Source organism: Cetorhinus maximus, chromosome 24 (genome assembly GCF_964194155.1).
Source record: "Cetorhinus maximus chromosome 24, sCetMax3.hap1.1, whole genome shotgun sequence".
In the NCBI taxonomy this organism is placed as follows: Eukaryota; Metazoa; Chordata; class Chondrichthyes; order Lamniformes; family Cetorhinidae; genus Cetorhinus; species Cetorhinus maximus.
Genome location: NC_135902.1, coordinates 44,923,721 through 44,949,672, shown reverse-complemented (window position 1 = coordinate 44,949,672; position 25,952 = coordinate 44,923,721). Strand labels below are relative to the sequence as shown.

General features: G+C 41.4%; 1 protein-coding gene across 1 annotated transcript in view; it reads right to left on the bottom strand.

Moving 5' to 3' along the window:
• Positions 1 to 25,952, bottom strand: part of LOC144699540 (dynein axonemal heavy chain 17-like) — a 785,608-nt gene that overhangs the window by 264,849 nt on the left and 494,807 nt on the right. The window contains 4 exon segments of the mRNA XM_078570587.1: positions 1,938 to 2,040; positions 2,734 to 2,899; positions 16,500 to 16,707; positions 22,678 to 22,851. Of these exon segments, the coding sequence (XP_078426713.1) occupies positions 1,938 to 2,040; positions 2,734 to 2,899; positions 16,500 to 16,707; positions 22,678 to 22,851 (651 nt within the window).

Sequence of the window (25,952 nt, the reverse complement as noted above, 5' to 3'; positions counted from 1 at the left end):
AAGTGGAGGCCTACTCCCAGGCCACTACTAACCTCCTAATGGCATCCATGACCTGGCTTCAACAGCTCCACCAAGAACAGCTCCGCAACAAAGAGTGCGACTGCATCCAATCCTACTGCCAACTGGGATGTCCATGTGAATGGCCTAGTGGTACCTCAGCCAAATCGTGGTCTGAGCAACAAAGCCACTTCACAGTTATAGATTACCTGCTGGTCTATAATGAATGGCTAGTCATTCCAGCTCCTCTGCGGGTGGCCGTCCTTCAGAAGATACACCAGGGTCATCTAGGGATCTAGGAAATGCAGGGCACAGGCCCAATCCACAGTATGGTGGCCGGGCATTTCCAGGGCAATGGAAGAGAGCATTGCTAATTGCCACACTTGCGCAATGCACCGCCAGGACCAGAGAGAGCCACTCATTCCCATACAGTTCCCTGACAGGCCATGGGAATGGCTGGCGTTGGACCTGTTTTCTACAACAGCAGATCCTTCCTGATCATTGTGGACTACTAGCCTAGATGGGTGGAGGTAAAGAAACTCCACATGACCACCATGGAGACAGTCATTAAGGCACTCAAAGAGATGTTTACAAGTCACTGCATCCCAGCCAAGCTCATTTCGGATAACGGACAACAGTTTGCTCAAGAATGTTTTGCACACTTCACAGCTGCAGCCAGCTTCCCCCACTGTACCAGTTCCCCAATGTACCTGCAGTCCAACAGTGAAGCAGAATGTGGAGTCCCCACAGTAAAAGTCCTCTTGAAGCAGAATGAGGACTTTCCTACCACCCTGCTCACTTACAGGTCCAACCCCTTATGGTGTGACCTCTCCTGTCGGAGCTCCTGATGGGCAGGAAACTGCACGCTTAACTTCTGATTCTGCCAGGGAAACTCTGGCCAGGGTTGGTTGCCAAAAACTACCATGCCATACGGGAAAAAGAGCAGGCCTACAGACAGAAGCAGGCCTCTGCCTACAATAGGCGACACCACACCAGGCACCTGCCACGAGTACAACAGGGTGACAAAGTTTGGATCCTGAACCTTGGGAGACAAGGGACAGTCCTTCACCTAATTAAGGACCAACCCCACTCCTACCAAACTGGCATGCCAAAGGCACAGTCAGGCGCAGCAAGAGGAATCTCTGCTCTTCACAACCACCGCCCCACCCCCCCCCAACACCCCAATACAAGCTTCCTCTATGCAAGGTGGAGGCCTATTGATGAGGATGCCCAGATGCCAGGACCACCTCCGGAACCTGCCACTTTCTTGACCATATGACGAATGAGAAGCGGAAGTGTTGTAAGACCTCCAGCCACTGGATTTGAAGTGGGGACTTGGGGAAGTTGTTAATGCATGCCATTAATGTTAATGTTGTTAATGTTTATAATGAAATAGCATAGGTTTAGAATAGTTTATAGTTGTAATATTAAAGTTGGTATACAAGACTTACAGTAATGTAAGACTTAAGTAAACTAATGTCAGTTTCTATCCAGGGGATAAAGACTTGGGGGTAGGTGTAGAAGAAGGATCTGGTACCTAAAGAGTAAACATGAGATGGAGTACACAGTGATGTAAGAAAGTATGTGACATAGAGTTGGGGCCAGTCTGGAGATGAGTAGCAATGTAGAAGGATATGGTATGGAATCCTCTCCATACCTACTGTAAATATGTACATAGTTAAGTACTGTTAATAAAGACTTCCTTGTATCCTTCAAGCATAGCAACGAAGAATATATCATGGCAACAGTGGTAGAATCCATCAAGATTTTGCATAGAACACACTGGTCATTGACAAAACTATTTCCAATTCACTTGTTTTCTGTGATGTATTTTAATTAGGAATGAGGAAAATACAGCGGAATCAATTGGCGCAGGAATATCCGGACCACTGTCAAATCATGAACAATGTCATATTTTTTAAAAATGTACAATTAGTTACCTGAAGTCTAGAATCAATTGTAAAGCTGCCAGCTGTGGGATTCATACAGGCAACATACTGACAATTATGAATATCTTTTAATGTCAACTTGACCTTGTCATACCTAATTGAAAAATATGTTATTTAAGTACAAATTAATTCAATCCATCATTACACTGCAATATTTCATTAAGAAAATCATTAGAGTACACTAGTCAGTTTTTAATGTTTTAGTTTGTTTTCAGAATTATATGTAGTGATGCTATTACTATACATTTTATGTACAAGACATGCATTGATAAACAGGGGGACTTTTAATTCCTGGGTGGGAAGCTGAAACATGTAGGCTAACCACTTCTTCTATGGAAGGCCGTGTCCATTTGAACTGTCAGACCTCATTTACACACTACAGGTCAGCTGCCCACCTAAAAAAACCAGCTAGAGGAAGCTCGCTGGTTTTGAGTCACATAAAGGTTGGGTGGTTTGGAAGCAGGTAGCCAGGAATTTTCAGGGCAGTAAGATGAGACAACCCAAGCTAGCAGTGATCTAAACTTTTTTTGTGGGGCTTATCTTACAGTTTGTCATTTAGGTTTTGCTGTACCACTTTGGTTTAAACTCCCGTTCTGCATAATTTCTACTGAAGGAAGAAAGTCAAAATCTCTCTAATGTGGACATGGGAGTTACTTAATGCATGACTCAAAACCGTGACACAAAAAAGCAAGGCTAATGCAGATGGAGAGTGAGCACCATGTGCAATACTTAATGTTAAGGAGATATATATCAATAATCGTACTTTAAAAATTCTAAGATTACTTACCAATGCCCATGATCTAAGTGTTGTCTGATTAGTGTATGAGGTGCTACAGTTCCATACTTATCCACCTCAGGCATGTTCATGTCATCAGTAAAGAAGATTAATTTCTTGGTTCCAGGTGGGCCAAAGTTTCTTCCTGTTTTCTTTTCTAATGGCTTCTCAAGAACAGCTATAGGGAATTCAGAATGAATACTTCAATGTATTTATTGTAATTATAACAAATCTTTTACACACACGATTTTATCTTAAATATTGTGATCGAGTAGCAATCACGTTTAAGTATCAATTATGGCTATGGATATGGCCCTTGGCAGAAACTGATTCCATCTGATCTATTTGTAGGATCCATTGATTTTCTCCCAGATTGGCCTGGAACTTCTGAGGGTTTTTGATGGTGTTTGTCACCATTACTCCACAACTTCAAGATTTAACACAAGTACAGATTAACACATAAATCCTGCAGTTGTGTTTCATCACTCAGAATGCTAATGGTGGGGGTACAGTAGTGCCATTGAATTTCAAGGGGAAGTGGTTAGATTCTCTCTTGTTGGATAAAGTCACTGCTTGGCTCTCGTGTAGCACAAATGTTACTTGCCACTTATCAGTCCAAACCTGAATAGTATCCAGGTCTTACTGCATGTGGGCATGGACTGCTTCATGATCTGAGGAGTTGTAAATGGAATTGAACACTGCAAATCATCAGTGAATATCGTCACTTCTGACCTTATATATTAGAGGAAAAGGTCATGGATAAGACAGTTGAAGATGATTGGGCCTTGGGCACTGGAGTGGGGAACCTCTGCAGCTATGTCTTGGAGCTAAGATGATTGTCACACGTCTGTACGTGAGTGGGAATAAAATGAAGCAGAATATAAAGTAATGATTCATGTTACATGACAGAAAGAATTTTTACATATTCTCATTTGTGCTCTGCTACATATAATGATAGTAAATATATCCTTATATAGCCATTCTGGAAAAAAAATTACCAGCCTTGTGAATGGTGCAAAATCGGTATTGTGATTATTTTAGTTAGGGAAAAACATTTTAATAAACAATATTTGATGAAAGAAAAATTTTGTTCTAAAATATACACATGGGAGCAACTTTTGCAGCATGTTCAAATGTTATTTAAAGGTGTCTCACTGCTTACAGTAAAGCTACGTACAGCTTTTGAAAATGCTTTCATGCCAATGCAGGTTTTGATCTGTTAAGAGGCTTCAGCATTGTACTTATATCTTGATGGGCTTCTTCTAAGAATTTCACTCTCCAGCTGCACAAGAATGTTCTTCAGGAAGATTTGCGTGTAAAGCATTGCTAAAAATGACTAGTTTCATGTTCTTTGGGTCACCTAAAGATGGGAACTTAATTATGCATTTCTCCAGATCTAATTTTTAAAAATATTTTATTTGCCCTTAAAGCATTCTTGACTTTAGGGTGTTTTATCATAGCACTTAACTCCAATACATCAACATCCTCAGGGTTCCCACTGAGCAGAAACTGAACTGGACTGAAGAAGGGCACACCCTCCGATCTCGCAACTACCACCTAGGCCAGTTGAAGAGGAGAAGTTACATTCTCCAATCACACAGCAACCACAGAGACTCAGGCTTCCTTTAACCAGTTTTATTCAAGCATATGCAAGGGAGCCGCAATCATTCCTAAGAAGGAAGACCCAGCAGCTTCCTGATTGATTACAGTTCACTACTTTTGTATTTTTTCTTATCACAATACATTTGAGTACATTTGAATACATCCAATCAGTAACCGACACACAGGTACCATGTTAAAACTATCCTATTGAGTACATAAACATGTGATTCTGCTAACCAATTATTCTAAAAGGTGTATTCATAATTATATTATCCAATCAAAATTAAAACACTTATGCAAAGACCTTGATTCTCATAACTCAGAACTGATTGTGTTTCATCAAAGCCCCCTCTTTGTCCATTGTATGTCTTCCCATATCTAAGCTAAAACCATCTGCCCCTTCCCTATGTGAGAGGGGAGTACATGTAATCTATTTTATGCCCTCCTTGTGTCTTCAGCCTGACTCTCAAGGCTGTGCAATCTTCATCTGGTAATTGGCTAGGAATCCTGTGGCAAGTAACTCACCTCCTGACTCCTCAAAGTCTCTTCACCATCTACAAGGCATAAGTCAGGAGTGTGATGGAATACTCTCCACTTGCCTGGATGTGTGCAGCTCCAACAATATTCAAGAAGCTCAACACTATTCAGGGCAAAGCAGCCCACTTGATTGGCACCCCATCCACAAACATTCACCACCTCCACCACCGACGCACAGTGGTAGCAGTGTGTACCATCTACAAGATGCACTACAGGAACTAACCAAGGCTCCTTAGACAGCACCTTCCAAACCCACTACCCCTACCATCTAGAAGGACAAGGGCAGCAGATGCATGGGAACACCACCACCTGGAAGATCCCCCCTGTGGTAAAGTGACACAAGGTACCCTATCCCTTGAAAAGAATGCAAGTATACTGATCATGTGACAGCACAGACGAATCACTGTATAGCGCAGACAACTTGGAACTGTAAGTCTAGTTCTGGAGGTTTCTGAGTGAGCATGTACGATCTGGTGCTCTGCCCTATGCCTCAATAAACCATCACTGTTTATTCTTACATCAGTCCCCGTTATTGATTTCAAGCAGCAATTGATGAGAAAATAGGAAGGTGTGCAGTTAGAGTTTGATTGACAAGCAAACTCACCAGCCCAATACATAAAATCCCCCAAGCCACATATCATCCTGACTTGGAAATATATCACCATTCCTTCACTTGTTACTGGGTCAAAATCCTGGAACTCCCTCCCTAACAGCACGTACACCACCTGGACTATAGCGGTTCAAGAAGGCAGCTCACTTCCATCTTCTCATGGGTAATTAGGGATGGGCAATAAATGCTGGTCTAGTCAGCGACACCCACATCCCATGAATGAATAAAAAAACAATCAAAACTTGCATCTGAGCTAGCCTGAGACCAGTTCAACAGACCAATTAAGCTTCCAAATTGCTCCGTCTCTTCTTGAGATATACATCACATTTCAATGATCACCTCATACAATTAACTAAACCGGAAGTAACGTTCTTAAATAGCATTGTTGTTATGAAGTTCTTCCAGACCTACTCTGTTCGATATCTAAACCAATATATTTAAAAGCACCAGAAGTCTGACTCCCAATTTTAAATTCTGCTCTAATTTTATTAATAACACATTTCTCAAATTCTGCAGTACTACCCCATTAGAAATCATCCACAAGCATCATGAAGAAATACGAACATACGATCATGGAGCAGGAGTAGGCTACTCGGCCCCTCAAGCCTGCTCTGTCATTCAATAAGATCATGGCTGATCTGATTGTAACCTCCCACATGCCCCCAATAACCTTTCAACCCCTTATTAATCAAGAATCTATCTAGCTCTGCCTTAAAAATATTCAAAGACCCTGCTCCCACTGCCTTTTGAGGGAGAGAGTTTCAAAGGCTCACGGCCCTCTAAGAGAAAAAAGTTCTCCTCATCTCTGTCTTAAATGAGCAACCCCTTATTTTTAAACAGTGACCTTTTGTTATAGACAAGAGGAAACAGCCTCTCCGTATCCACTCTGTCAAGACCCCTTGACATCTTAAAGGTTTCAATCAAGTCACCTCTTACTCTTCTAAACTCCAGTGGATACAAACCTAACCTGTCCAACCTTTCCTTATAAGACAACCCGTCCATTCCTGGTATGAGTCTAGTAAATGTTGTCTGAACTGCTTCCAATGCATTTACGTCCTTCCTTAAATAAGGAAGCAATACTACACATTATTACAAATGTGGTCTCACCAGTGCCCTGTACAACTGAAGCATAACCTCCCTACTTTTGTATTCAATTCCCATTGCAATAAACGAGGACATTCTATTAGCTTTCCTGATTACTTGCTGTATCTGCATATTCGCCTTTTGTGATTCATGCACTAGGACACCCAGATCTCTCTGAAGCTCAGAGCTCTGCAATCTCTCACCATTTTGATAATATGCTTCTTTTTTTATTTTTCCTGACAAAATGGACAATTTCACATTTGCCCACATTATGCTCCATTTGTCAGATCTTTTCCCACCCACTTAACCTACCTATGTCACTTTGTAGCCTCCTTACATCCTCTTCTTTGTGTCGTCAGCAAATTTAGCAACTTTACCATCCGTCCCTTCATCCAAGTCACTTATGTAAGTTGTAAAAATTTGAGGCCCCGGCCTGATCCCTCTGGCACACCACTCATTACATCCCAGCAATCAGAAAAAGACCCATTTATGGCTACCCTCTGTTTCCTGTTAGCTAATCTTCTATCCATTCCAATATGTTACCTCCTACACCATGAGCTTTTATTTTCCACAATAACCTTTAATGTGGCACCTTATCAAATGCCTTCTGGAAATCTAAGTATAGCACATCCACCGGTTTCCCTTTTATCCACAGCACATGTGACTCCTTCAAAAAATTCCAATAAATTAGTTAAAAAGTGATTTCCCTTTCACAAAACAATGTTGACTCTGCCTGATCACCTTAAACTTTTCTAAATACCCTGCTATAACATCTTTAATAATAGCTTCTAACATTTTCCCTACAACAGATGTTAAGGTAACTGACCTGTAGTTTCCTGCTTTCTGTCTCCCTCCCTTTTTGAATAAAGGAGTTACATTTCTTAATTTCCAATCTAATGGAACCTTTCCTGAATCTAGGGAATTTTGGAAAATTAAAACCAACATATCAACTATTTCATTAGCCACTTCTTTCAAGGTCCTAGGATGAAGCCCATCAGGACCCAGGGATTTTTCAGCTTGTAGCTCCAACAATTTGCTCAATACCACTTCTCTGGTGATTGCAATTTTACTGAGTTCCTCCATCCTTTCCATTTCCTGATTTACAGCTATTTCTGGGATGTTACTTGTATTCTCTATATTGAAGACTGATGCAAATTACCTGTTCAATTGACCTGCCATCTCCTTATTTTCCATTATTAATTCCCCAGACTCACTTTCTATAGGACCAACGCTCACTTTGTTAACTCTTCTCTTTTAAATATCTATAGAAACTCTTACTATCATTCTTTATATTTCCACCCGGCTTTCTCTCATACTCTATTTTTTCCCTCCTTATTAATCTTTTTGTCATTCTTTGCTGTTCTTTATATTTTGGCCTTGATAGGCCTTTAAATTGTTGGCACGTGCGTGATGCCGACTTTGGCACGCACGTGCCGACCAAAATATCGCGCAAGTGCGCGATGACATCAGGATGCTCGCCCGACTTCATCACACGTCATTTTACGCTCGGTCAGGTCGGGCGCGCGCCCGCCCACTGAGCAAAAAATTTTACCCCTAGTTTCAGCAAAACAGATCTCACTTAAAAATTGAATACTGGGAGCATCTTTCAGGCCAGTGATGTATTTATTTAGTTTCTATAGCTTTCCTTCTTCATCTGCTCCCTCTTTGGGCAGTTTCAAAAACACCTCTAGCATGAAAAGTATTGCCCTGCAGTTACACGGCTTTTATGTCAATTGATTTACACTCCCATGAATATGTTTTCAGCTGCGTGAGAGTCCATTTTAATATCTGTGTCACCCAGTTGTTCTTTAAGACCCCTAATAATAACTTCACTTTAGCCCATCTGTGATGACTTTTTCAGTGCAAATCCAGCTATGTAACAAAGTTGGTTGTCCCTTATTTGCTATCTCAGGATAAACTCCAAACTCGCTCTAACTATCTAATTTCCTTTATTTTGCCTTTCTTATTAGTTTTTCTTTGAGTTTATAAGCAGCCACTAAAACTTCACAATCATGAGGACTTCTGCTGCTAGTTCTGTTCCAAAACTGTTTTGAGGCCTTTATTTCATTTTGCAATCTATTCAAGCTACAGCCTCTACTTACACTTTTATGTATATCAGGACTATTGCTACAAGATCACTCGGGGGGTCTTTCTTCAGTTTGTGATCATCTTCTGTCCCAAGAATCACTTCCGGACCCATTATCAGTACTTTCACTGTTCTTTCTTAGGTGAGTGCATGGATTTAAAGTAATTGGCAAAAGAAGCAAAAATGATATGAGAAAAGACTTTTTCGTGCAGTGAGTGGTTAAGGTCTAGAATGCACTGCCTGAAAGTGTGGCGGAGGCAGGTTCAACTGAAGCATTCAAAAGGGAATTAGACTGTTATCTGAAAAGGAAAAATGTGCAAGGTTACAAGGAAAAGATAAGAGAATGGTATTAAGGGAATTGCTCATTTGGAGAACTGGTGCAGACATGTTGGGCTGGATGGCCTCCTTCTGCGCTGTAACAATTCTGTGATTCTGCGATTTTCCACTCTTTCACTCCATTCTGACAGTCCATGGACCTCGATTCTTGGGCCATCATCCTCAACATTCAACTAATATTAAACTTGACAATATCTTTTCCTGCAAGCCCCACAATTGTCACATTCCTCTATTCACCAGACCCCTCTGGAATATATATTTCAACTGAGTATCCTCTCTGGGCAATCAGCCTTTGATGTGATAGCTCTGTCCTGTGTATCACACTATCCAGCCATTGATCTATTGCATTCTGTTCCTCAGGGCATTCATCACAAAACACATGAGTTCTTTGAAATACAAAATGCCTGGTTGAATTCAACTGGCTGCTTAGGGTTTGAGATGTAATTAATTCTAATTAATCATCAGGAATGAAGCTTAACAGTTTTATTGCAAAGCTTGATAAGTACTGAAGTGGTGGAACTGAAATGATTTCATATTCAGATTGATATTAAGATGTGCATTAAAAGCTTTAGAATAGACAAATGTAGTTATGAGAGATCTTTTTAAGCATGATGAAAAATATAGCCAACACTGAAGGCATGATGGGTATGTAGCCAGTACTGTGGGAACCCAACTAGCAATTAACAGTCATAAAACTTAATAACTTTCACAGGATGGGTAAACAAATGTTAGCGTGGTAAGAACACAGACTAGGAGGCATTAGATCTGAGGCATTCACAGCCTCCCGGTGAGATAATAGAGAACATCTGCAGCCTGAATAATTCTGCTCACTAGGTATGTAATTGGAGGTTGTACTAGACAGTATAGTGAAACGTGATAACTAAAATATATAACTATGTTATGCAGCCTTTGTATCAGAAAGACACCATGCAAAATCAGGCTGTGTTCCTCCCAGCAGATGCTTGTAATAAAGTGCTTATTTGCTTGAATTTCACAGACTCGAGAGTGATAATATTTGTACCACAATGTCCCACCATCATGACTTATTACTTTACCAGGGCCTTTCCATTCTCAATGATCCTCTCTTACACCCAGTCTCCTGTATAAAGTTCTCAGGTGGTCTTATACAATGCTGCCGAGCTCTCTGATTTTTTTCTGAGACCTCAGCCATGATGATAACCTATCTCCCTGCATGTAAAACATTCAAATCTGCAGAAAAAATTGTAGCACCTTTGAAAACGGGAGAAGGCAATTTGGCATTTCACGATAGGCTAATTGATAGGAATTATGCCCTCCAATCATTCGGAGTGAATGCTTTGCATGAAATTCCCATGCTAGAGTGGTTGTCAACTTTCAGACTGGTTAATTGGCTAAAGGTTTATACAGCATTTCATTAATCACCAGACCATATCCATTTCTCCATGATTTTGTTTATGATGACACTTTTGTCCTTACAAGTAGTATTGTGGTGGTGGTGTATTATAGTTCACTCAGAGTCCAATTTGCTGTGGCAACATGTACTTTTACATGCATGTAATCCATAGGCTGGATCTATGAATAGTGATGGTAGAGGCTCCAACTTTCTTCCCATCACCGCTGACCAGGGATCTCTCCCACTCTTAGTCTCTGCCATTGGCAAATGTTGGAAGGATTTTAAGGTTAATAGTCAACCCATTTGGCCATGTTATAAACACAGCTTCTTTGGCTATCAAGTCCTGTGGCGTGACTCAAGTCTGGAGCTTCCAGCTCAGAGGCAGGGATGTTACCCACTGCACCACAAGACCTCCCATAAGTGCTACTGTAGAAAGGTTAAATCTAGTCACCAGGTCTACAAGATGCAGAATGAAAATATTTCTGCATTTGTTCTATGCCTTTAGATCCATGGCAACCACCTCATTAAAGTCACATGCAAACAAAAGGCTTACAATAAAATGTGGCAGCATCTTCTGATACTTTCAGAGACATAACACTTCTCACCAATCACTTCTATTAGCTTTGTATATGCTTCATCAACCACACCTACACCTTTTAGAAGGACTTTTAACATTTCACCAGCAGAGTGAACAAATTGTCTATGCAATTTTAAGACAATTTGCTTTTATCCTCTCTGATTCTTAACATCTGATACCATTAATAGTTGTCTAGCACTGATGAGAAACATCAGGTTTTGTTAAGAGGATGCAATAACTGCAGATCCGCTGACCTTCTAAAAATAATTGCCTCATCATGTTTCATGTCAAGTTTCATTTGCCCTTTTCGTAGGTTTATTCAACAGCATAGGTACAGTATCTTACTAGAGATGACATCAGTACTTATAAAATGGCTTACTCCAGCTATTTTGCATGAAATTACAACCCTCTTTAGTAACCTCAAAGTGTTGTCATCACTAAACTTAAAACAAATAGTACTTATATATTCCTTAATCCTGTGTAGATCCTTAATGCTTAGTGAATTAAGATAACATTTTAACCAATCTCCACCACATACTGTTGAAATGCAAGCACTATCCAGCACTGCAAATGTTAAAGAAGTCCACAACCAACACATCCATCACAGGACTAAAACTCTTTGTGACCTGAATAATGTTTTGGATTCATAATTATCTTCAGCCTTTTAGAATTCTCTTCATCATGTTATTTTAGGAACCCTACCTCTTCACTTTGGACAGTTCACTGTGTAACAATACTTTGAGTCACACCTGACTTATTAGCTGTTCCTTAGGCATTCCTGGAACTCATTTGCCTGTTTTTGCTGCTCCAATTTTGTTTTCTCCTCTAATGGCCAGATCTGCTAAAGGTGCTTTCATTTTCATTCTGTCTGTCTTTAATCCTTTGATTGGATTAATGCCTGCATCCATTATCTGGACCATTTCTTAATCTGGCTATCATTGAACCCTCTATTCTATGCATCACTGCGGAATGTCCCATGTGTTCCATGGAGGCAGAAGGAAATTATTGATTTCCCAGAAATTTTTTCAAGGCAGCAGATAGCTGATCCAGCAAGGGTCTCCCTCTTAGAGAACCAAGCATCAGTTAGAATCAAGAGACTGTCCATAGAAGCCACCTCAGCGCAGCCCCACATTTTAAATGCTATTACTGATCCTGGGATCTCCAAAGTGAATTTCAACAACTTTTCATGCAATCTGTTAAGATCCATGATACATTCATCCATGGAATGACCATTGATTTTCTGAAAAGTATCAAAGGTTGACACTGCCTCGTTGGCATTTAACAAATTATCCTTCTTGTAAATTTCATCCAAGAACACTAATAGAACATAGGAACATACAAAATAAGAGCAGAAGTAGGCCATTTGGCCTTTTGAGCAACTCTGCCATTTAGTAAGATCATGGCCGATCTGTTTGTATTTCTAATTCCACATTCCCATCTACCCCCAATAACCTTTGTTTCCCTTGCCTAACAAGAATCTATCCACCTCCGCCTTAAAAATATTCAGTGACCCTGCCTCCACCACCTTCTGAGGCAGAGAGTTCCAAAGTCACACAACCCTCCGAGAGAAAAAAATTCCTCTCCTCTCTGTCCTAAAAGGGCAATCCCTGTTTTGAAAACAAGTGTCCCCTAATTCTGGACTCATCGACAAGAGGAAACATCCTTTCCACATCCATCTTGTCAAGACCATGCAGGATCTTATATACTTCAATCAAGTCACCCCTCACTCTTTAAAACTCCAGTGGAAACAAACCCAGCCTATCCAACCTATCCTCATAAGACAACTCACGCATTCCAGGTATCAATCTAGTAAACCATCTTCAGCCACAATTGCTGAGTGGAAGATCTATTTCAGCCTCCTCCTGAGGTCTCCAACATCACAGACACCAATCTCCTGCCAATTCAATTCACTCCATGTCAAGACATCAAGAAACAGCTGAAGGCACTTGATACAGCCAATGCTATGGCCAACAAGACAGCAGGGTCAGCAAGCTGTCTCCAATGCCAGTGCCAGCGAGGGGGGAGCACCTAGACGTAGCACTCGCAAACCTAAGTTAAAGGAGCTATAAGCACAAGAGAGAAAGGTCACGGCTGATTTTCTGTTCATTTTTGTCCAATTTATGTATACTAGTCTGATGTTGAATACCAGAAACATTTCTGTTAAGATTATCGAACTGTCAGAACAAGATAAATTTTGTTTTTGTCGTTATGACTTGAGTATGCTTCATCTTTTTATTTCATTGGTACACCAGTATGTAACGCTGGACGTAAGTAGCTATGAACTTTATTGCATAGGCACTGAATGTTCTTTGTGTTCAAATGAAAGGGCCCTTTCAGACATCCGTGATGGAGGCGGCAGCCATGGCATGCGGTTGAAGCTGATCTTTGGTAGCCTAGCTGAAGGAGCATTGGATCAATGTGTCCCTGGTGTCCCTGCCTCCCTGGAGGGTACCGAGGCCTGCCTCCATGCCCTCAGCATTCTCCTCACCATGGTCCTCTTCTGACTCACTACTGAATTCATCATCTGTGGCCTGTGCAGCTGTGTCAAGATCCTCTTCCTCCAGTGGGTCCCCCATTGCCAGTGCCAGATTGTGGAGAGTGCAGCATGCAACCACAATCAGTGACACCCACTCTGGGGGGTATTGTAGTGCTCCCCCCAAATGGTCAAGGCATCGGAAGCACATCTTGAGAAGACCTATGGTCCTCTACCACCGCCCTTTTGGAGGCATGACTCCTATTTTAATGCTTCTCTGCATCTGACCTTGGGTGGCAGAGACGCGTCATGTGCCACTGCGTCAAGGGATAGCCCTTGTCACTCAGCAGCCATCGTCCAGTCGGGCTGGAACACTGAAGAGCCTCAGCACCTGCGAGTGTCTCAGGATGTAAACGTCAGGGGATCTGCCAGTGTACCTTTTACAGTCTTGCAGAATCTGCATCCTGTGGTCAAACACTATCTGCACATTCATGGAGTGGAGTCCCTTTCTGTTGACGAAGGCACCCAGCTGATCCACTGGCACCTCGATGGCCATATGCGTGCAGTAGATTGCACCCTGGAGGCAGGCAACTTAGCAATCGCTGCAAAGCCTCAGGCTCGCTCAGCCTGGCTGGCCTCCTCCGCAAGGTAAAGAATAAAGGTCAGTACCCACCTGAACAGAGCTTCTGTCACCAGCTTGACGCAACTGTGGACAGCTGATTGGGAGACCACACACAGATCCCCCATTGACCCCTGGAAAGAGCCGGAGGCATAGAGATTGATGGCCACTGTGACCTTTAGAGCCACTGGCATGGGGAGTCCACCCACACAGTCAGGGCTGATCTCAGGCCCAATCATCTGGCAAATGGAGGTCATGCTCTTCCTTGAGAGGTGGAGCCTCCTTCAGCATTGCACCTCTGAAATATTGAGTTGGCTGCATTGTTGCCTGTAAACCCTGGCAGCAGGATAGTGACGTCTTCTGCAGCCCCTTCTGCCTTGGACTACCTGCTGGCCCTGCACCCCTTGTGCCTGCGCCTCTCCTCCCACAGGTCCCTCCCCTGGAAGCTGCATAGCGACATGTGGCCTCCTTTCCCTTCTGCCTCACTCTTCCTCCTCAGAGGAGGTGCCTCCAGCAAAGAACACAATCCCCGTTACCAGAGTAAGGGTAGGCTGTCTGATACCTGAAAGGGTCCGCACAGTCTGAATCCTCCAGGGGCCTGGTAGACAGCAATGAGTCCTGAAATGAAGCCTGAAAATGCTAAGAATGAAACCCCAACCAGAGATGAAGCGGCCAAGTACCAATAAGCAACCAGCTGCAGACTATCTCCAAAACTCCTCACTACTCACTCTGGCAATGATACTGACCCTTTTTATCCCACCCTTGGATGAGGTTTGTGAAAATGTCAGCTGGCCGCCTGCCTGTTTTGCCCATGTGATAAGCAGAAAATCGCAAGGGCAAGGAAAAATCACAATCAATTAGACTTTAAGGGCCTTAAGTGGTAGCTTAATTAATGACAGGCACTGTTCTGGCACCTGCGTGCTCCCGCGAAGTGAAATATCACATGAGTGTGCAATGGCATTGGGGCGCTCGCCCGACATCATTGTGCACTATTTTGCTCCCATTTGGGTTGGGCACATGCCCCTACCCCCCGTGAGATGAAAAATTCTGCCTTTAGTGACTGATTCTGTAATTGTCAGTGTTATTCATAATTTGCCTATTGAAGGTGTCCTTTTTCTTCAAGCTATTCTTGAATGTTCTGAAAGGGTTACTTAGAAGGGAAAAGGAAGACCTCCAGCTTCACCATCTCCAATGCAGAATACTGTTGATTTTTCTAAGATATTGACAAAAGCCTCTGCCATAGGAGTCAGCACTCACAGAGAGACTTCCTCAGCTACAACAGAAACTTGTATTTACATAAAACCTTTAATGTAATAAGATAATAAGTAATAAGGAGTGATATAAAACAAAATTTGACACTCAGCCTCATAGGAAAATATTTAGATGACCAAAGCCTCAATCAAAGAGACTTTATGGAGTCTTCTATAGGAGGAAAGAGAGGTAAAGAGGTGATGAGTTTAGTAAGAGTTTAGGGCCTTGGCACCTGAAGACACAACCACAAATAGGTCAATAGGACTTAGTGTGAATTAGTACACAGGCAGTAGAGTTTTAGATGACTTCAAGTTTACACAGGGTAGAACATGGGTGACTGGCCAAGAGTATGCTGACACAATCAGGTCTAGAGGCATGAATGAGGGTGTTGATACTCCCTCCTGTTACATGTTAGCTTCTCCCACAAGGAGAGTGGAAGGAAGTTAATATGTGCCCAAGGCAAGTGCTTTGAGTAAGTGTGAACTAGTTTACCATAGTGTGCGTGATGACAGGGAAGCAGTAAGTGTGTCTGTGAAGGAGAAATAGTTGTGAGAGCAGTAGCAGTTTTTGAGGGTTTGTGCGTAAGCAAAGGAAGGATATGTAATGAGGTTATCTACACTGACTAAGGAAAGTCAGAGAACGTGGGGAAGAAGAGGAATAATAGTGCTGAGGTAAATGTAGGTATCTTCAGGGGCATATATGAGAAATTTGAAAACATGTCTTACTTTGGCACTCTGGGAGAGATCTGCAGTGCCTGGAGAAAATTCTAAGGAAATTCATGTGTTATGCCAGCTCTCGACATGCCCACTTTACAATTTCTAATGAAAACTATCAACTATTTTTAGGGAAGAGACTCTCGATTCTGAAGTAGTTCCATCAGCATAGCTTCATCTGAAAACCACAGAGCCCTGCTGGAACTCTTCTTACCTATACAAATCTTCTTGCAGCTCTATGATACTGCATACTTACTTTGGCTGCAAAAAAGCACCTCCTTTTAAACAATTTAAACCCTTTAGAACCTATAGCAGCATCTGATTCCCAGTTCCAAATTGGAGAGCTGTACATGGAAGGTGCGTTTTGTACTGGTAGCTCCTCTTAACCATGCAAATGAGGAGTTTCCAGAAAATGGATGCCTTGCCCTGCAGGCAGCCATGCTCTTGCCCTACCCACTTCAAACCCACTTCCCACTTAGACATAAAAATTATCTTATTCTCTTTGGATAATTTGAATACCTTGTAACATTGCAGAATTTGTGTAGAAGTTAAAAGGGACAGCCTGAATCAGATATTCCTCCATATTTAGACTATTCAACTTTTCCCACATGAGTACCGATTTTCCTGTTCCAGCATTTCCTGCTAACATTATTGGCCGGCCGATATCTAGCATTAAATCAATGAAATAACGTAGGCGAATGGTCTCTGTTGTATGAACAAAGGCAGCCTGTGTCATAAGAAATTACAATTAGGAAATAAATTTACTAATAGCATGGAAATATAGTTTGCACTTTGAAGCAGCTTTTTTTATAATTAATAACTTCTAATTACCATCTTGCAGTGGAGTATCCATTCACAAAAACAAAGCTTAAGTAAAACTGGAATGGAACAAAACTTACTAGAGCTATGGCAGTTGTATACATTGAGAAGGCTATGAAAGCATATTAGAATCTTCCAGATAATTGAAGTAGTTCACTTTCTTGCATCCTTATCTCTTCCTAATACATGAGGCAGTTAACATTTAAGTCTATTTAATGAAGTTTTGGTCCTACTTTCTGAAACGACTTTGTTGGTCCACTACTTTCCTGAACTTTACTACATCAACAAGACTCCATGTATTTTTTCTGCATAATTCCTAGTAATTACTCAGGATTTATTTTAGACAGGTAAAATCAGGCTAAAAGTCAAATGTTTGATGGAAATTAGAAAAAGAAATGATACACTTTACACTACGACAAGGAATTCAAATGCAGAAACATTTACAAAGGCTAGCTAATCTGATGTTGTTGATGAGTAATTCTGGACAGGGGTCTGGGAGTGGAGCAAATGAGTGGTGGAGTTACGATTTGGTAGGTCTGGAATAGAGAACACTAAGAAAATATTTATTTGAGGTGCATAAAATAATGAGGTTCCTAATTAGAGTGGATAGGAAGGACCTATTTCCTTACCACAGAGGTCAATAACCAGGAGACATGGATTTAAAGTAATTGGTAAAAAGATTAGAGGGGAGTTGAGTGTCATTTTCTCACTCAGAGGGTGCTGGGAGTCTTAAACACACTGGCTGAAAGGGCAGTAAACCTCCAATCATGTTTCTGGCCAGCCACAGTACCAAATCAGCTCTTATCAAAGTTACAAATGACATCCTATGTGACTGTGACAAAGGTAAACTTTCCTTCCTTATCCTTCTCAACTTGTCTGTGGCCTTTCACACAGTTGACCATGCCATCCTCATCCAACACCTCTTCACTGTCATTCAGCTAGGTGGGATTGTTCTCACCTGCTCTATTCTTATCCATCTAATGTAGCCAGAGAATTACTTGCAATGGCTTCTCTTCCTGCTCCTGCACCATTACCTCTGGTGTTCCCCAAGGGTCTATCCTTGGCCAAAATAAAAGCAAAATACTGTGGATGCTGGAAATCTGAAACAAAAACAAAAATAGCTGGAAAAACTCAGCAGGTCTGACAGCATCTGCGGAGAGGAATACAGTTAATGTTTCGAGTCCATATGACTCTTCATCAGAACTGATGAAGAGTCATACGGAATCGAAACGTTAACTGTATTCCTCTCTGCAGATGCTGTCAGACCTGCTGAATTTTTCCAGCTTTTTTTGTTTTTGTTTCTATCCTTGGCCCCCTTCTATTTCTCATCTACATGCTTTGCTCAGTGACATCAGCTAAAAGCACAGCATTAGTTTTCACATGTACACTGACTAACACTCAGCTCTACCTCAACACCCCCATTCTTGAATCTTCAATTGTTGCTAAATTATCAGATTGCTTATGTGGCATTCAGTTCTGGATGAGCAGAAATTTACTCCAATTAAATATTGGGAAGACTGAAGCCATTGTGTTCAGTCCCCACTCCAATCTCGGTTCCCTGGCTGCCGACTCCATTCCTTTCCCTCGCAACAGTCTAAGATTAAGCCAGTGTGTTTGGAACCTTGGTATCACATTTGAGCCTGAGATGAGCCTCCAATTTCAGTTGCACCATCGCTAAAACCACCTATCTCCACCTCTAAAAACATTGCACAACTTCACCCTGTCTCAGCTCAGCTGTTGATTAAATCCTCATTTATGCCTTCGTTACCTCTAGACTCAAGTATTCCAATGCATTCTTGACTCGTTTCTCACAATCCATCTTCTGTAAACTTGATGTCATTCAAAACTCTGTTGCCAGTGTCTTAACTCATACCAAGTCCCATTCACTCATTACTATTGTGTTCGCTGACCTACATTGGTTCCTGGTCAAGCAATGTCTTGACTATGCACTTGAGGTGCCATGACCTAAAGGGCTACAGACCGAGAGTTCGAAGGTGGTATTAGACTGAATATCTGATTTATGGCTGGTATGGACACAATGGGCCTCCTTTCATGCTATGAACCTTCCACTTTTCTATGTTTTGTACTGCAGTCATGAATCTCCTCCTAGAGGAAGATGTGCCAACAGAAGAATCATCAACTGCCACTTGAGAGCTGATCGCTCTGATGCCTTGATGCTGACTTCTTGGTTGAAGATTGTATGTATTGAATGTACTGTCACCTCCCAAATCTGTACCCATCTTTCCCACAATTCCATGTTTGAATCCCTTCAGTCAGGTTTCTGCCTCCACCACAGTATTGAAACGACCCAAATCAAAGTCACAAATGACATTTTGTATGACTGTGACCATGGTAAACTATTCCTCCTCATTCTTCTGAACCATTCTGCACCCTTCAACACAGTTGACCACACCGTCCTCCTCCTATGGCTCTTCCTTTGTACAACTGGGTGAAACTACCATTGTCTGGTACCATTCTCATCTATCGAATCATTATCTGCAATGGTTTCTCTTTCCACTTCCACACCAGTACCTCTACAGTTCCCCAAGGACCAATCCTTGACCCTCTTCTATTTCTCATCTACATGTTGACCCAGTGATATTATCCAAAAACACAAGTTGCAAATGTAAGTTAATGACATTCAGCTCTATCTCACCACCACTCTTAACTCCTCCACTGTCTCTAATTTTTCACACTGCTTCTTCAACATCCAATAATGAATAAGCAAGATTTTTTTTCTGATTAAATATTGGGAAGGCTTAAACCATTGTGTTTGTTCCCTGTCACAAATTCTGTTTCCTGACCATTGCTTCCATCCCTGGCAACTGGCTGAAGCTGATCAAGACCGTTCGCAACCTTGGTATTGTTTGACCCCAGGCTAATCTTCCAACCAGATATCTGGTCCACCACCCAAAACTACCTACTTCCACCATTGTAACATTGCCCGACTCTCACCTTGTCTCAGTTCATCTGCTGCTGAAAACCTCACAAGCAACTTTGTTATGTCTACAATTGATCATTCTAATGCTCTCTTAGCTGCCTCCCATCTCCCACCCTACATAAGTGTACTTATCCAAAACTTAACGTGCACTAAGACTAGTTCATCCATCAGTCCTGTGCTTCCTGGTATAAATTGGCTACTGGTCTGACAACATCAAAATTTTAACTTCTCATCCTTGTTTTCAAATCCATCCATGACTTCAACCCTCTCCATCTCCGTAACCTCCTCCAGTATCACAAACTTCCAAGATCTCCATCATCCTCCAATTCTGGCCTATTGCATACCCCTATTTTAATCTTTGCACCATGATTGGTGGCCATGCTTTTAGTTGCTTTGGCTCAAAGCTCTGGAATTCCCTGACCACGTTTCTACCTCTGCTCTTTTAAAATCTGGTCAGATATCTCCTTCTGTCATTTGATGTCACAAATATTTTTATTGACAATGCTTTTGTTAAATGCCTTTTGATATATTAAAGTTGCTATATAAATGCAAGTTGTTGTTAGTATTGTTTGATGCTATCTTTATGCATATTGTAGTATAAAGGGTTAATAGCTATTATGCTATTAGCCAACATACACCATCAGTGATGTCAGATCATGTGTCACTAGAACTCAGAAAGATGTTTCTGGAAGGAACCCCATGTTTATCTATCCCTGTGCATAGTTATATACAGTTGATAAATGTTGAGGAGATCCTGGATGCCTTGTTTCTTGTAGTCTCTTAACACGGATCTTTTATATGATACTTCACTTGTGTAAACTCTTTTGATATTGTGTGCTACGTTAAATTATTACAGATAACTTTGATTAGTCAACATACAGAGTAGTATTACTTTATATTGGTGCCTATTGTCCAGGCTCATACATCACTGGAACATTAGTACACCTACAACCCTTTATCACCAAGGCTACTTACTTCTAACTTTGCATTATTAACCATTTCTGCCATTACCTCAGCCTCATGTTACCAACATCTTTATTGATGATTTTGTCATATCCAGAATCAGTTACTACAATGCTATTCTCATTGGCCATCCATCATTCCCCCCCATTCAATCTTGAACTTATCCAAAACACAGCCACCCATACCCTGTTCTGCACTAAAGCTTGTTCATCCATCCCTCATCCTAGCTGACCCTCACTAGATCCTCATTCATGAACACATCCATTTTAAAATCATCTTCAAATCTATCCAAAGCATTGTACCTCTTTGTAATGTCCTTCAGCTATACAACTCCTTGTGAACTCTTTAGTACTTCCAACCCTGATCCCCTGTTCATTGTTCCTGCTTACTGCATCATCAATGGCATCACTTTCAATCACTTTGGCACTCCCTGAATCACTCCACATTTTAAATTATTTAGAAACCTTCTCAAAATCCATCTTCTCAAGCCTCCTCCAATGGTTCAGCTAACGTTCTCCTTATTATTTCTTTAAAAAGCATCCTGGGACTTTTTGTGTATTAAAGGTACTATGTAAATACAAGTTATTGTTGTGCTGTTTATTCCCTTCTCAAAATTTTCCATTCTAGCACCTCATTTTGTAAGGGCAATGGTTCAAGCTGGAATTTTGTTCTGTAGGCTATAGTTGCCCTGTCATACCAGTTCTTAGAAACCTGGATAATAAGCATTACCCGGCGAGGAAAGTCAGGCAATCATTGACAAGCTTGACCCTATTCTCTACTGGTGGTACTGATGTCAACTTGTTTTTTCCCTTGCATCAGACTCTTAGGGTAATTACAGCCTGCTCCACCTTGCTGGTTTTCATGCTTCTCTTTTTCCCTCTCCCCCTTTAACTATTCACACGCCCTGTATTGCATATATATATATTTTTTGCCTCTTTTTGCCTCCTACTCTTATCACTTATGCTATTTTAACCATTTCCTCCACATCACAGGTCATTCTATTTTTTTTCCTGTTTTTTTTTTGTTCCTCTTTCCCTTCTAAGTGTTTCTTTTTAAATGTTGTTTATTTGAATATGTTTCATTCCTGAAAACTGTCCAAGGTCTGAAATACCGACTTCCGTTTCTTCAAAGACACTGCTTGGCCTGCTATTTATTACCAGAGTTTTCTTTTTGTTTTCAGAGTTCCAGAATCTGCAATATTTTACTTTATGTCCGATCTAATTCTGCTGTGACATCCACACATGTGCAATAATCACCAAGCAAGTAGATACAGAAAACCTAGCTGAATTTTCTTCTCCTGGATCAGAGATATTGGAGCACAAAATCAACATCAACAACTTACCAGAGCAATGGCTCACCCTTAAATTCATTAAGACCTTTTTATGCAGCCCTTGTGTTAACTTGAAATGAATTCAGGTCTCATTTCACAAACTCCAACCAGCTTTTCAGGCTCTACAATGACCTAATGGAATTGGTGGAGATCATTGAAGAAACCATGGTAAGTTTGTTTTAACTTGTATTTATATGGAGTCAGAAAAAACAGGAGCGATTCTATTACCTCCACTTTAAAACTGCAGGCTGCTGCTGGTCTACACTGACTCCCACTCCCTCTTTAGACAAGCAAAGAGGCTGGACTGGTGAGCTGCATCAGGATCTCTGATTGGTGCCTGCAGCTCACAGGATTTATTTTAATGATGCCCAAGGACAAATTTAGGATGGTCCTCAGCCAAGACATTGCAACATGCCTGGTTTTGGAAGCTAATGAATTTAGGTTCCATTGAGACTATCAGTAACATCTCACCAATGTCTTGGTGAAGATCAATTCAGGTGGCAATTAAAACCTGCATCTTTAATGTCTGTATGACTTAGTACTACATACATCACAGGGGACATTTGCGCACAAAGCTGTAGGAGAGATACCAAGGAAAGTATTAAAGGATTAGTAACAAAAATATATACTGTTTAATTAAGTACCTGGAGTGGTAAATCAGAATCCAGTTCAAAGGGAGGTACCTTATCTGTCCAAGGCATAAATCTCTTTGTTTCTGAATCAATGTAGTAGTCAAAGACAGTACCTTGGGATGGGAACTTGACAGATTTAAATTCATTCACCCACCATTTGCTGAATTCTACACGGTAATCCACCAGCTGGAAAAAATATTGGCCATTTCAAAAAAATGTATAATTTCATGTCTTTCAGTAAACATATAGATTGCTCGGTCTATTCAATATCCAAAGTTTCAGCATTTACCAAGCAAATTATATACACCTCCACAATCAGTTTTAAATCATATTTATATAGTAAATAGGAATATAGGAAGCAGTGTCTCCTCACATTTTGAATAATATAGGCAATATCGATAAAGATTTCTCATTCTTTGAATTAAGTTCAACTCACTAATACATTCAGGAATATCTGACATCTTACATAGGATTCACAAGAAACAGTCTTTAGAAAATTTCAGAGCGCACATGGCAAACAAGTGCAATTGGCATTGAACTGATTCCTTAAGAGCAGAAATGTTGTCAATTTGACCCTACTAAAGGCATGCACTGGCCCCTTTAGACTGCACAAGATTATTTTAATTAATGATAATTGACACCACAATTAATTCCCTATTGTCTTTTCAGTAAAGCCCCTTACTGACTGTATGCCCATATAAAATTGCTACTCACTGGATGGCCCTGGAGAAGGAACATGCTGTGTCCACTGGTACACTTGAGGCCTTCCACGGCCGGTAGGCACCCCAGGGACTGGAGTGCATCATCAGCCCCGAGGACATCATTTTAATTTAATTAACTAGACTTCCTTTTAAAGTTTGAAATTTTGTTACACTGGCCCACCAGGGGCTGTCAACTCCTTTTATTAATTTATTTTATTGATCATAGTTTGTTCAAAGAGCATATAAAATTGCTCCTGGGAGGTCTCCATACTATTCATTTCATAGCTGGACTTTATTGGACTATTTTGTTCTGCTTCTTTCGCTTTTTTTCTGTAGTACATTACTTCATTGTACCTCCAACAACAGTATTCTCACTGCCACAAACTGTCAACCTCATCTGCAATCATTGTGCTCAACACAGACACTTCTCTGGGCTTGCCAATGATTGTCATTATTTTGGAAAAAGAGGAACTCTCATGGTCATGGAATTATGTAATTTAATTCAGACACAGTTCTTTGGGCACCTTATCAAGGAATCTCCAAGTTGTGTCATATCCTGGAGTTGGACTTGCATAGTACATCCATCACTGTATTAAATGTTTACGTCACAGACTTATTTCAAACCACCACAAGAGAATTATGCTACATCTGTCCTAGATCTATAAAATCAGTACAACCAGCAGAGCACTGAAACTATGATACCAATTTTAACCCATTCAAAACCCACCCACTTGCACAGTCAAAATCGGGCCCAAATAATATTTGCCAGGAGAAAGACATAAAGCACTTCCTCCCTGGTCAGGTGATTTGTTCCTCAACGGTGAAAGACCTTTTTGACAGCACACGTATAGCAATCAGAGTACCTAATAAGAAACCCATGACATGGATGAATCGTAAAGGATTCCATTCAATCAAGGCCCAGATAGTCTTTGATCACAAAAGCAGAATAGTGCAGGTGATATTCAAGGTAACCTGGCATAAACATGAGTCAAAATCCTGGAAATCCCTCTTTAACAACAAAGGATGTATCTATACCACATGGGCTGCAGCGGTTCAAGAAGGCATCTCACCATCCGCTTTTCAAGGACAATTAGGATTGGGCTAGTAAATGCTGGCTCTGCTAGCGACAGCCACATCACATGAACAATTTTTTAAAAAAATTTCTACTGCTAGCCGGACAAATCATGTGGAGTTCTAAAAAAGATAATTCCTTCATGCCAACTTCTCCAGCAGGTTCTTGTCTGTTCAGGGAGCAACTAAGGGGAGCAACTAAGGGGAGCCATTCAGTCCTTTTCAATATCAGCAGTCTCCTCAGCTGCACCAGGGAGGGCTGAGAGCCATTTGGTGAATTAGTTCTATAGCTTCATCTTGAGGAATACTTTCAGCTCTTATGCCAGCAGGTTTAACAGCAATTACTTTACAGTAAAAATCACAAAATGATAATCAGAATGAACTAAAAGAAGACAAAAGTGAAGTACCCCCCCAAATCACAAGAAGTTAGCACCAAATCCTGCTGGTTCTTGGAATAGACATAGGCACAATGTTCAAATGTTCAAATATCCTTTAGGAAAGGAAATCTGCCATCCATACCTGATATGGCCTACATGTGACTCCAGAAGCACAGCAGTGTGGTTGGCTCTTAAATGCCCCCTGAAATGGCTTAGCAAGCCACTCAGTTGTATCGCTAGAAAGTCTGCAAGGAATGAAACTGGACGGACCACACTGTATCGACCAAGGCACTGGAAACAATAATGGCAAACTCAGTCCTGTCCACCATGCAAAGTCCTCCTTACTAACATCTGGGGGCTTGTGCCAAAATTGAGAGAGCTGTCCCACAGACTAGTCAAACAACAGTCTAGCATAGTCATACTCACGAAATCATTCCTTACAGATGATGTCCTAGACACCACTATCACCATCCCTGGGTATGTCCTGATATCCTGTCCCACCACAGACAGACCCAGTAGAGGTGGCGGGCACAGTGGTTTACAGTCAGGATGGAGTTGCCTTGGAAGTCCTCAACATCGATTCCAGACCCCGTGAAGTCTCAAGGCATCAGGTCAAACATGGGCAAGGTAACCTCCTGCTGATTACCACATACTGCAGCCGCCCCCCCACCCCCTCAGCTGAGAAATCAGTGCTCCTCAATGTTGAACACCACTTGTAGGAAGCACCAAGGGTGGCAAGGGTGCAGAATTTACTCTGGGTGGGAGCACATCAATGTTCATCACCAGGAGTGGCTCGGTAGCATGACTACTGACCAAGCTGCCGAGTCCCAAAGGACATAGCTGCTAGACTGGGTCTGTAGCAGATGGTGAGGGAACCAAGAGGGAAGCATTTTGTCCATGACAGTATTTGTTGGAATCACCACTGCATAGTCTTTATGGAGACAAAGTTCCATCTGCACACTGAGGATACCCTCCATTGTGTTGTGTGGCACTACTATTGTGCTAAATGGGATAGATTTCAAACAGATCTAGCAACCCAAGACTGGCCATCCATGAGGCACTGTGGGTCATCAGCTGCAGCAGAATTTTATACAACCACAATCTGTAACCTCATGGCCTGGCATATTCCCCACTCTAC